Genomic DNA, 13731 nt, shown 5'->3' on the forward strand with positions numbered 1-13731 from the left:
CATTAATTTCTTGAGCCAAATTGCCTGGAAGACCGTCCTCTGGACGGCACTTCTCTGCTCTAGCTAATGTTTTCAGGACGTGTGAGCCAAAAATATCTCAAGACCAGTAGCCACTCCAAAGACTTGACAACATCAGCGTGTAAACATCACCCAGGAGCGAGTGAGGGAGTGCGGCCCGTGGAGCGGCGTCTGTCAGCGTGGGTCCCAGCGAGGGAGCCCGATGTGCTCTGTCTGCTTGGGGCGCAGTGACGGCGGGAGACGGGCTGTGCTGAGCTTTGCTCGCTGGCCGCCATGTGCTCCTTCTCATGAAGCATTTGTCAGGCAGGAGACGCAGGGCGAGCCCATCTTTAACAGGGTGCGGGCTGGGTACTTCAGGCCAGGCTCGCGTGGGGTTCCGTGCGCAGCTAAAGAGCCTCTTGTACCGCACGCCGTAACACAGCCTGTGGGTGCACGCAGAGCTGGGCAGCCGGGTTACCCCGTAACTCAGCCTGTGGGTGCATGCAGAGCTGGGCAGCTGGGTTACCCCGTAACTCAGCCTATGGGTGTATGCAGAGCTGGGCAGCCGGGTTACCCCGTAACTCAGCCTGTGGGTGTATGCAGAGCTGGGCAGCCGGGTTACCCCGTAACTCAGCCTGTGGGTGTATGCAGAGCTGGGCAGCCGGGTTACCCCGTAACACAGCCTGTGGGTGCACGCAGAGGTGGGCAGCCGGGTTACCCCGTAACTCAGCCTGTGGGTGTATGCAGAGCTGGGCAGCCGGGTTACCCCGTAACTCAGCCTGTGGGTGCATGCAGAGCTGGGCAGCTGGGTTACCCTATAACTCAGCCTGTGGGTGCACGCAGAGCTGGGCAGCCGGGTTACCCCGTAACTCAGCCTGTGGGTGCACGCAGAGCTGGGCAGCCGGGTTACCCTGTAACTTAGCCTGTGGGTGCACGCAGAGGTGGGCAGCCGGGTTACCCCGTAACTCAGCCTGTGGGTGTATGCAGAGCTGGGCAGCCGGGTTACCCCGTAACTTAGCCTGTGGGTGCACGCAGAGCTGGGCAGCCGGGTTACCCCGTAACTCAGCCTGTGGGTGCACGCAGAGGTGGGCAGCCGGGTTACCACGTAACTCAGCCTGTGGGTGCACGCAGAGGTGGGCAGCCGGGTTACCACGTAACTCAGCCTGTGGGTGCACGCAGAGGTGGGCAGCCGGGTTACCCCGTAACTCAGCCTGTGGGTGCACGCAGAGCTGGGCAGCCCGGGTTGCTCAGGGCTGTGCCAGCAGGTGTGTGCTCGGGAGGGAGGGAGGCCAGGGTGTCATCGGACTAAGGCATCGTCTGAGGGAGGAGGAGGCCCAGGAGCCGGGGTGGTGCCCGGTGCTGGTGCTGCCTCTTATTATTGTACCGACCATAAAAGTCCATGCGACCGGGGTTGTGTCCTTTCATCAAACAAAAGGAACGCGAGGCCCAGGGACTTGAGCGCTTTATCCAAACTCACGCAGTTACCACCTGTTAGAGACACCTTTTGGGTCCGGGCCTGCCTGACTCCATATCCTCACCTTTTCCCTAAGCAATCAATTTTTCACTATTTCCGGGGATACCAACCAGGGCCTGTGAATTGGAGGACAGAGCCATGCTCCCCCCTGTCGAGTAAGACTCCCTCCACGTTCTGCGTGGAGTAGGGTTCGGTATCTGAAAGAGCCGCACAACAAATGAGAGAAAAAGACACGAGATAATTTTGCAATATTGGGGGGCCAGGCGGCAAGTCCCGAAGGACTTCCTCCGTGCTCAGGCCTCACCAAGCTTTTATTGATCTGGGATGCACCCATAGCATAGCCCTTAGGCAGGTGACCCCCTAGTAACAAGCAGACTAGCCCATCAGCAAGGATTTACCTAATAATAAATGGGGGAGTAGTTTCAGCTACCACTGTCTGGACAAACGGAGGTGGCGCCTAGCTCCGAGCTTTGCTAGGGCTTCAAAGGCACCCAGCCTTGGGGGGGGGGGGGAGTTCTCTGTCTATGCTTATCAGATAGTGAAGACAATAAACAGTTTCCCACATCTCCCCCTTATTTTTTCTTTAAAAAATAATCAAGTCCCAATTTCAGTGTCCAAAAGTTCTGAGTCCATGTTTCAATATCCAAAAGTTCATGTGTACATGCCAGCAATGAAATGTTGGTTCTGGATGGTGGAAAATGCAGGTCCGGTCCTTTCTGGTCTGGTCCTGGGCACCCTGCAGCGCCGCACAGCTGCTGACTGCTAGCATGGCAAGGCGTCTTCCACCATCTCCATCTCTGAACTGTCTCTTCTGTCTTTGTGGCTGGCTTTCTGTGATCCGTTGTTACAGGAATCCACATGGTCTTGTAGCTGTTCTCTGAAAGTATACAAACATATTCTCGACCAAAGGTTAAAGGAAAAAAACCTTACTTGGGGTCTTTTCTTTAAAATGATCTTTCCCTGGCTTACCCTGGCATCATGTGTGTTTTTTCTGGGTGTCTCACTATTAGCATTATAAATGAAAAATTTTTTCTCTAAATGTAATTTAGTTACAGGATCTATTTCCTTACATGGAATTCTTCCACTATATTTTTCCACTCCCCCTCCCCCCCAAGCTATCGACCCTCAACCTAACTGCAGAGTCTGTGGCTATGACCTTATTTGGAGGAAGTCTTTGCAGATGTGACGAAGCTAAGGATCTTGAAATGAGTTCATTCTGGATGACTTGTTTGGGCACTAAGTCCGATGGCAGAGGGAGAGATGGACACCCGGAGGGGAGGAGGCAGTGGGACCTGGGCCAGTGGTGCCACCCGCCGAGACAGGTTCTCCCCCGAGGCCGGGAGGCAGGGTGCAGCCCCTCCTGGGCCGGGCCTCGGCCTGCAGGGCCGGGACGGTGCGTTTCTGTGGGTGAAGCCCCCGTTGTGGAGATTGTGGTGCGGCCACAGGACACGGGGAGAGACCAGCGCTCACTCGGAAAGCGCCGCGGCGGTCTGGGGTCCGACTGGAGTCTGCTCCGCCAGCAACTAGCCCTGTGTGCCTGGCACCTGGCTTCCCCCGGGCCAGTGCTTTCCATCAGGAAATAATGCGCCGGGGGAGCCGCAGCGCTTTCAGGGTAGTGGGTCGAGAATGTCATTTGTTTTACCTGCGGTGTTCAATTAAATATTTATCTGAAAGTTATCTTGAAGAACAGCTAATGCTACTATTTTCATATAAAATTAGAGGCTCGATGCACGAAATTCGTGCAAGAGTTGGCCTTCCTTCCCCTGGCTGCTGGCACCGGCTTCCCTCTGGCCACCGGCAGGCACCCGGGATCCAGGCTTCCCTTGCAGCCCTGGCTTCGTCCAGAAGGTTGTCTGGAAGGACATCCAGACTAATTAGCATATTACCCTTTTATTATTATAGATAGGTGAAAAATTGAGACCTTTCATGTTGCTTCAGAAGGTGAAATTCATGACTTCCCCAGGCTTGTAGGGTTAATAACGAAGGATGTTGTAAAGAAATCCACCCTGTGAATGGACATTTGGTTTCTCTCTCTTGAACTATTTTAAATGTTATGATTTTTAGTATGAAAATAAGGAGCGAGGATAGGTGGGGCCATGCTGAGCCAGGCTTCGCCCAGGCTGGGCTTCGGGAGACGGCTGCCTTTCCTGACTTCAGCCTCAGAGGGTCCTGTCAGCATTGTTTATTTTTTCTTTTAATGCAGTTACATTAGGAAATAGGTGTTCTTATTGCCAGTCTTTCTGATGTGATTAAATTTCATTATAATACGTAAATTGTTTCCAATTCTAATGTTGGAATTTCGAAACAACACAGTGGCACTAACAATTCATGGAAAGGACTTCCCACATGATCCAGAAAAACTAATTTTAATGCTTCATAAAACTTTATATTTTGGGGTTTAAATATGGAATTGAAGGTAATATGATTAACCTTTAATGTGTTCCTATTGGTTAATTATTGGCCTAGTTTTGTTTATCAGCCGTGAACATGACGTTGGAGGAGAATTCCGACCTTGTTATACAGAAGTAGAGGGAGGCAGAGGGGTGACCTTACCCCAGGTGCCCATCGTCTGTGCTCTGACTTTCCACTCCATTGCGGACGTCACACGTCTGGGCTCCTGGGCTGCCGGCTCCGTCCTCACCAGCAGGGAGTGTGGGAAGGTGTGAGCCTTGGGAGCAGGGACAGCCTGGGTCAGGGTTTGTTAATGGGGCCAAAACTTGCCCAGGAACAGAAAGATGTGGAGACAAAGGATAAAGAAACAATCTTGTCAAAATGTCGTCTTGGATGAACTCCTTTGATGTATGTATGGAAGACATAAGAGCTCTCATTTCTTAGAGCTTCTCTTCCTTCTTCCCTCTGACATCCTGAAGGAGCGGTTGCTGCGCTCTCGCTCTGTGGGATGGAGCCTCCTCTCTCTGCGAAGATGCCAGGACCACTGTGTGCAGCCGTGTGCGAGCATCTTTAGTGTCTCTTCTCTCAAAATGCGTTCTTTTAATTTATGATCGGAGACCAACTTACAGACTTTCATTCGAGTTCATTTTATCTGTAAATCTGAGTCTTGATGATTTGAAGAAAGAGGTGATTGGTCAAAGGTTTTATTATATGATCTAATTGAAAAATATACATGCATGATTTTTATTTTTCTAGAATGACTTAATCTTTCTAATGAGATTATACTTAGTATAATTTTCTTTCGTAATTTAAAAAAGTCATATAGGGTGAAGATGGGAATTAACATTTTCTTTTGCCATATGGGATGCACTGCAGTATTCCTGGGCAATCTAATGTGTTTGTAAATCGATAATCAATATGGGTGACTTCTGAGCTGCAGATTAGTATTTCCTGCTGGCTCCTTGACGTCACCATATAGGTGGCCCAACAGTCACCTGCAGTTGAGCAGGTCTGAAACTCAAACCAGCTTCTTTTCCATGAACCTGTCACTGCCCTCTGCCTTTCATATTCCCGTCAGTCACCTGAGCTGGAAACGCTGGGTCACCTTCGACATTGCCTACTGCCTCATTAATTTGTCACTAGTTTCTGTTGGCTAGACTTAACCGGCATTAAAGATAATTTCAGAATTCCACAAGGTTGAGGATATGTTTCCTAGATATCAACCACAGAGATATGTCTGGTTCATAGAAGCTCTCAGCAAACATTTATTGAGTGAATCAAGAATCTCAGTGTTTAGAGTTGATCGTGTCCGATACACTTTATGTTCATTTATGCATATTATTAACCTTTCAGCTTGGTATGTGTCTGACTACTCATCTTCTTACTATTTCTCGAGTTCCCTGATTTAACACATTATATAATGCCTGACACTGTAAGAACTCAGTATTTTTAAATGAATTACTGCATTGACTGGAGAAGTATAAATAGTGATACACTTTTATAGAGGAAGTCCAGGAAATGGCTATTTCTTGGTCAACTTATAATAAAATCTTAAGGTATGCTTTGTAGCAAAGAAAGAAAATGTATGACTTTTACATTTTTTTTTTGAGTAAACTTTTTTTCTTTGTTTCAAATTTCTTTATTAATATTATGGTTTTTAAAAATCTCATTGGACAAGCAATAAAAAGAAATGGTGCCTAGAAATCGCCAACATATGGGATTTGCATACATTCACCTTTAGGGTGTAATTCCTTTACACTTAGATGAATGAAAAAACTGATGGAAATAAAGTATTTCACCAGGGTATTAAATCACCATTAAAATTTACAGTTGTTAATTCTGCTTATCTTATCTAAATCCAAGTTTTAAACCACTGAGGTTATTAATTCAAAATCTGCCTGTATATTATTCCACTTTTTTTGTGCCTCTCTTTTCTCTATTTTCTCTTCTTTTTATTTCACTAGATTAAATTGTATCACATGAAACCTATATTCTTTCCTTTCTATTCTAAAGCTTTCTTAAAATATTGCATGCTACGAAAGGTTTATTTCGATGGCACTGTTTATCATTAGTTTTTTTTTTTTTAACATTTTATCAAACGCTTCCTGAAAATCTCAGCATAGAGTGGTAGGTTTTCATTCTCTTTGTAGAGCTTCTTTACCTGCGTAGGTTGTGCTTGCTCTTCGGTAGCTGCAGTTTGCCCACAGGTTCACTGGATGTGCCGGGGCTGAGGTGCAGAGCGAAGCAGCGTCAGGCTTGTCTGCCTGTCGTGCTGTTCAACATCTGAGACATCACGTTTGCCTTCAGGTGGCAGAGTTCGACGTTAGTCTTTGGTTATGGTTACCAGCTGGTTTGTGTTAATAACATTGATTCTATCTGCATTTTTCAAAGTCAGTGATCACTCAGTCCTTGTGCCTTTAATCCACATCAGTTCCTCCGACCAGGGCACCATCGTCCAAAGAGCCTTGTCCACCCGCTGTCTTCAAGGCCTCTGCTCGCTCCTCCTCCTTCCCCATCTCCCGGGTCACTGGCTGCTGCCTCCAGGGCAGCTCTTCGGTCCCTGGCAGACCTGCTGATCTCCTCACCCCCGAGGAAGGGAGAGGGATAGAGAGTTAGAAACATTGAAGAGAGAGAAACATCGATCAGCTGCCTCCTGCACACCCCCCACTGGGGATGTGCCCGCAACCAAGGTACATGCCCTTGACCTGAATTGAACCTGGGACCCTTCAGTCCACAAGCTGGCGCTCTATCCACTGAGCCACACCGGTAAGGGCGAGTATGAACTTGTTTATGCTGCACGACTTGTGCCTGACTATCAGCCTGCCTGTTGGAGATGCACTTTTCTGAGTTCTGGGAAGATGGGCTTTGGTGTACTTCACCTTACTCCTGCAGCTCTACTCACAACCACTGCTGTCGTCGTTCTCCTGCCACTCTGAGGGGCGTAAGTGTTCATCTGGCTTTCTCAGTCCGAAACTGGCGTGGCTGCCTCGCCATGGGGAAGCCCATCTCCGCGCTGGTGCAGAAGGGCCGTGGGGTCACCTTCTGATCCATGCAGACGAGGCATGTTGGAGGCGTGTGCAGTGGGCGTCAGTGATGTAGGTCAGAACCCTGGCAGGGCATTCAGCTGGGGCTCATGAAGGGGCTGCTTTTTAGGTCAGAGACACACCTTGTTCAGGAGGAATGCACTAGGATGGGACAGTGTATTTAGGTGACATGGACGGGTAGGTAGAAGGCAAGGATAATTAGACAGAAGCAGTTCTTCAGTTTCATTGAAATGACTGACTCACAGGTAAGCTTACGGTGTACGACTTGATGATTCATACGCCTGTGTACTGAGAAATGATTACCCCAATAAGGTTAGTTAACACCCCATCCCCTCCCATAAGTACCTCTTTTGCGGATGATAACTTTTAAGATCTCTGTTACCAACTGTCAAGTATGTAATGCAGCAGTGTTCATTCCAGCCACCCTGCTGTACCTGAGTTAGGGCTTCAGAACTTACTTATCTTACGGCCAGAAGACTGTGCCCTGTGACCAACCGCACCTCCCCCCACCCCGGCCCCGTGCCCCACCCATTCGGTCTTCCTCCCTCCCTGTGGAATACCTGGCAACCAGTGTCTCCCCCCCCCCCCCCACTTTCTCGCGCTCGCGCTCTCGCTTTGCTTCCCCAGGATGTTGTATGCTTGGGATTTGATGGTACGCAGCCTTTTCAGACTGCCCTCGGCACTGTGCATTTGGGAGTGGCTCATCCCTTCAAGGCTGGGTAGCTGCTGGCTTTTAATGCTGAATCACATCTAACGCCGTGGATGGGCACCTTGGACTTGCTGTTTGGGTGAAGGGTCATGAGTAGAGCTGCTGTCAGCAGTCACAGGCAGGCTTTGGTTCAGACACAAGTCGTCGTGTCAGTTAGGTGACACCTAGTAGTGAGCCCCCGGATCACGTGGTGACTGTTCTGAGCTTTAGCAGACATTGCCAGGAAGGCTTCCAAGCGACCGCTGCCTTGCATTCTTACCAGCAGCGAGTGGGGATCCTTGTTACGCGGCAGCCTCACCACCAGCGGGTCCTCGGTGACTGTGACTGCAGCCGTTCTACTGGGGGTGTAGTGAAATCTCACTTCTCATTTCACCGTCCCTTCACTGACAGTTGAGCATCTTTTCATGTGCTTATTTGCCATTCATTTATCTTCTTTGGTGAAGTATCTGTGTAGATACTGGATTTACTTTTAATTGGTTCGTTTTTCTTGTTGAGTTTGAAGCATTCTTTGTCCATTTTGTCAGATGTGTAATTTTGTAATTTGGCAAATAAGACTTGAATAATAATCCCTAACATGAAATGAGATGACAAGGAGGGATGAGTCAATATGGCTCTTTATTTTCTGCCCGGGTTTCTGAGAAAAGGGATAGTAACAGGAAAAGGAAAGTGGGAGTTAAAACCACTTTGGGAAGAAATAGGGAGGACAAGGATCATTGAGTTTTGAGTCAAGAGGGAGCTTGTGGTGGTGGAAGAACATCCAGGGACTAGAGGTCACACATATAGGAAGACTCCTGGTTTAGATCTCTCTGCCATCATCATTGCTCATTGAAGAGAAAGCAGAGTGGCACACGCACAGGCAGTTAGGATGAGAACTGGAAAGTTGGGCCACAAGAGTGACGGGAGGAAGTGTAAGGAAGGCATCCAGCATCAGCTCCCCGCTGTGTTGTGGGGGAGATGCTCCAAAAGCATGCACTGTGCATTGTCTGTCTTCCTGAAGGTCAAGTCGAGGTCATCTCCCTTAACACTCTGTGTCTTTTGTGTCTGGGACGGCAACTTGCTTGTCAGGGGAGCTCTCTCTTTAATGAGCCGGATGTGTCACCCCTTGTAGAATTTCTTAAGTAGAATTTTATAGCATTGGGGCTCTTGCAGGGTGAGCATAGGTTCTCATTGAAAAAATCGATTACCAATATCCAGCCTCTGTGTCTAAATCTCTCTTTCCATAGCTCTCCCTTTATCTCCCGCTCTCTCTATAAATCTGTTGTTCAAGTCACCTAAGTACTGATTTCACTGAAAGAAGTCACCTGCCTTCTCAGTTACACTGTTCTGTTGTGGAGCCGTCAGAGTCGTGACTTCCGTCCCCTGCAGTCACACCCGGGAATCCTGTGCCTCGTCTGGTGGGAAGCACCAGCCTGTTCGCTGGGGTCAGACAGGTTTACTGTTTTCTTTTTTTAAATATAATTTAATTAATTTCAGAGAGGAAGGGAGAGGGAGAGAGAGAGAGAGAGAAATATCAATGATGGGGGAGAATCATTGATCGGCTGCCTTCTGCACACCCCAAACTGGGGATCGAGCCCGCAACCCGGGCATGTGCCCTTGACCGGAATTGAACCCAGGACCCTTCAGTTCTCAGGACAATGCTCTATCCACTGATCCACACTGGCTTGGGCTATGTTTTCTTTACAAAGTAGACTCTGTCTATTGTCCTTTCACGCACCCGGCCCTAAGGCTGGCAGTTCTGCTGAGTAATTGCAGTGAGGTGCAGCAGCAGCAGCTGCCGGTCCGAGTGGTAATTGTGGGGAACCTGCTTGGATTTGGAGTTCACAGGGTGGCGTAGCAACAGAAGCACCAAATGCAAAGCGTGACTCTGTGTTCAGTGTGGAAACGTGGGAGTGCTTTGAAAATCCTGGGTGGGTTAGGGGCAGCTGTCATCAGACGAGGAAATCATTTCGGTGAAATAGACGCCGGACGTCGAACACCGGTGAACACATTTCACGATGACTCTGCACGGACAGATTCAGTGCCCCAAGCAAGGGTCGCGTTTGTGTTGTAAACAATCCATGATCAGAACGTGCTCATGAACCATGTCCGGGACCTGACAGGTGCCAGTGGCACGCTCTCCCGTTTGGTGCTGTCACAGAGCGTCCTTTACCGGGGGTATTGAACCCAGGGTGGCTGTGCACACACCGCACACGAGTACCCTGTAGGGCGTGACTGCGCAGCTGGGACATGGCCTCAGTTCAAGCGGAACGTTGCCGGGGACCGTCGGAACACAGCTGTTTCGTGATGTAATGTCTGTGGTTTTAAATCACTGAGGTTCTAACTTCTTTTTCTGTTTTCTATGGTGGTAACATATATAACAGGAAACTGCCATTTTTGCCATTGCCAATGTGCCCTTCAGGGGCGTTGATTGTACTCACGGTGTGCAGTCATCACTCTGTCTACTTCCAGAACATGCCTTCCCTCAAAGGAGAAACTGTACCCATTAAGCAACACTTCCCCAGCCTCCCCTTCCCAAGCCCGGACCCCTCAATGCCTCATCTCCGTGCATCTGCCCCTCGGCATGTCGTGTGGATGGAAATGCAGGGTGAATGTCTGTCCTTCGGACTGGCCTGTTTGACTTGTTTTTAAGGCTTCTTCATGGGGTACATGTGTCAGAACATCTTCCCTTTTTATGCTGGATATTACTTCATTGTATGCATACATATCTTTATGCTCTTGTATTTCTCATATTTTAAATCAGTATTATTATATCTTTTATGTATATGAAGATGTCATATGGGTTAATTTTATTCTTTTCAATTCCTTTACAGGTTTGACAGATGAAAAAGTGAAGGCATATCTTTCTCTTCACCCTCAGATATTAGATGAATTTGTATCTGAAAGTGTTAGTACAGAGACGGTAGAGAAATGGCTGAGGAGGAAGAACAACAAAGCAGAAGGTGAGCTCTCATTCAGACTGAATGTGGATTGTTTCCCACTTTATAGTGACAAAGGACAGGCATTTAGTAGACGCTGGAAAGGAAACATGGGGCAGACAGACAGTAGCTTGTCAGCTTTGTGATCGTTTTATTCTGCTTAAAGAGAGACCTTGACGTTAGAGTGAGGGGGACTGGACAGAAAAGAAAGATCCTTGACTAAAAAATATCTTGACAGGTAATTCTTGAAAATTTATTTAGATGTGAACACATTGAAAAATGCAATGTTAGACTTGGTTTTATTTAATGATGATTATTAATGATTCTAAAAATATTTGTATTGCACAGCTATATTTATGTTAATATATTTTGCCAAAAGAAGTCTTCACGCAGTTTTTACCTGGGCACAGTAGGAAAACTGATGACTTGGCGTTAGAGTGTCACTCAGATCCGTCCACGGAAGAAGCAGCTCTGATGCAAGAGGACATGTGGGCTCAGGAGGGATGTGAAGTCCATTTCCTGCCAGATGGAACGCACATATTAATATGAGGATCTGAGGAATGTCATATAATTTTGGTTTTATATAAATTGCATTTGGCCAAATATTCATTTCTAAGGATATTGTTTCAGAGTGGAAATTAATTTTAAATATGATTTTAAATAAACGAAGACCTTTTATATTAAAAACACCAAAATAAATACTGTTCTTCTGGGAATGTGTTTAGTGTAGCAAAGCGCTATATTTCACGCTGAAGGATCATTGTTGAGAAGCTGTGCTGTTAGGCGGGTGCTGCGAGCATGTGCTCAGCGCTGATGCTCCTGGCTCTGGTTTTGAAGTTTCTGCATTTGGTACTCGAGAGAGGGATTGATGGAACTCAAATGATCTAAAAACTATGGGCAGCGGAGATTAAACATGGCGGCAGAGTAAGCGGATGTGCACGGACATGCTCCCGGGAACAAGCTGGTATTACGGCTAAAACACAGAAAAACTTCCTAAATATCACTGGAAAACTCGCAGGAGAGAACCCTGATACCCGAGGACCGGAAGTGGAGACCGCATAGAGACTGACTTATGTCTCTATAAGAGAAAGAAAGAAAAAGTTCTGCAATAAAAAATAAAAATAAAAATTATGAGCAGCAGTGCTATGTTTTATGGCCAGTACTTTTTATTATAATTCTATGTCTATTCAGTAGCAGACCACGTAGCTATTGGTGTATTTATAAATGTCAAATAATTAATAATAAAAATATTGGTGCTTTCAGCTGCCTTAAATATGTTTCATCAAATACATGAAGTTACTTTTTCTTTTTTTACTCAAAGAATGTATCTGTTGTGTATTTTTTGCCTGTCCATCATTCTAGAAATAAGATTTAATATTCATTCAAATATTTCATGCTTGGAAGGAGTGAGATTTCAATTATGCTCCTAAATCGCAGACTCAATAGCGTTTGTTCTGCTTTGTATGTGACAGTTGTTTTCTATGCACATGTGTGCGTTGTAGGCGATTCAGTGACCAGGGCATGAATCAGTTTGCAATGTTAGATGGTTTTAGCGAGCAGGACGCTGATGAGTGGGGCAGTGGCTATAAGTACACATCACAAGGAAGGAAAAAACAGGTCATTGAAATGGTTTACTTGGAACTTCATTTGGTGCTCTCTCTCCTTTCTCTGAAAAACCTTCTCTCAGATACAGAAACTACACTTTCACTTAAATAGAACTTTCATATCATTTTTCTTTGTAATACAAAACCAGAAAATGTGTCAAATGTCTTGATCTGAACTAAAAGCAAACTAGTTCACCATCTATCCCTTAAAAGCTTCCTGGAGATTTAACATTGGCCTGGATTATTTAACCAAAGGTTGGATAATAATTCCTAGAAACATTTATTTGAGTGGTGACTATAGCAGGAATGTGACCAGGTTCTCCTCATTGCTCTGGCTTGCCATTTAGTGTGTCAACAAATAGATATTTATTGAATACCTGGGTATGTAATTGTGGAATAAGCAATATATAAACTTGATCCCCTCAAGATCATTTTCTTATAGGGAAGACAGATGATAAACAATAAGATTATTTCAGATTTGTTGACTGTGTATTTGAAAATATCTAGCAAGTAGAAATTTTTTAAAATTTTTATTTTTATTGATATCAGAGAGGAAGGGAGAAGGGAAGAGAGATAGAAACATCAATGATGAGAATCATGGATTGGCTGCTGCTTGCACGCCCCCACACTGGGGGTTGAGCCCACAACCCGGGCATGTGCCCTGACCGGGAACCGAATTCTGACCTCCTGGTTCCTAGGTCGACCCTCAGCCACTGAGCCATGCCAGCCAGGTACTTGCAGATGTCTTAACACAGCAGCTCAGTCTTTTAAAACCAAAGCAGAAACGGTCTCTCCCGTGTTGGTGAAATATCAGGAGTAATGTTTTGCTGGAAGCTTTCATAGAACCTGGTGGCATCTTTCCGAGTGGAGTAGGTAACTGTTCCTCTTGGCTGTGGCACGTGGCAGAACATGAGTGTGTGTGGGGAGAAGGGCACGTTGAGTGAACGAGACTCCGGAAGGGGAGCCCCCGTGCTAAACTGGTGCCGGCGGGAGAGAGGATCCCCAGTGACTCATGCAGCCCAGGCAGCCAGCAGAGGGGCCCAGGAAGGGCTGCCCCCACACCTCACACCTCCACCAGGAGGCGGCAGTGATGAAAGGAAGGGTCTGCCTTCAGGAAATTATAAATGTTTTTGCAGTCGATCTCAGGCTCAGGGTTTTAAAAGCCCAGGGTCCTTAGATCCATCATAGTCAAAACTCCGCATTTGAGAGTGTAGCTGATGCTTTTCGTTTAGAGAGTTCGTCTAAAACAGATGAGCAACCATATATTCACTTCCCTAATTCAATATGTATGAGAATTGCTTGAGGTGGGCTTGTTAATAATACTTCTCCCAGCCTTACCATTTCAGTAGGAAAATATTTTTTATTGGATTCCAGTGATGTATTTTTGTCATTTCATTTGTGCTCTCTATTTACTCTCAATAATTTGCTCTGCTTCCATAATTTGTGGATTGAATAAAGCCGTGATTTTTAGAAGACAGTGTTTCTAGCAATATTAGAACGTTTGGTAAATATATTTGGGATCAGACAACTCTACATTGACATGTGGGGCCCCCCTCTGAATCCTTAGCAGAATGTGGCTGCGCTGCCGAGTGATGTT

At 46.7% G+C, this 13731-nt stretch overlaps 1 protein-coding gene across 3 annotated transcripts in view; it reads left to right on the top strand.

The window, feature by feature from the left end:
- PDE10A (phosphodiesterase 10A) overlaps positions 1 to 13731 on the top strand; it is a 151079-nt gene that overhangs the window by 84207 nt on the left and 53141 nt on the right. For all 3 annotated transcript variants that reach the window (XM_059699876.1, XM_059699874.1, XM_059699875.1), the window contains exon 2: positions 10426 to 10554. In XM_059699876.1, the coding sequence (XP_059555859.1) occupies positions 10426 to 10554 (129 nt within the window). The remainder of the gene's footprint in view (positions 1 to 10425; positions 10555 to 13731) is intronic.

The sequence above is a fragment of the Myotis daubentonii genome, chromosome 6, assembly GCF_963259705.1.
Source record: "Myotis daubentonii chromosome 6, mMyoDau2.1, whole genome shotgun sequence".
NCBI classification, from domain to species: Eukaryota; Metazoa; Chordata; class Mammalia; order Chiroptera; family Vespertilionidae; genus Myotis; species Myotis daubentonii.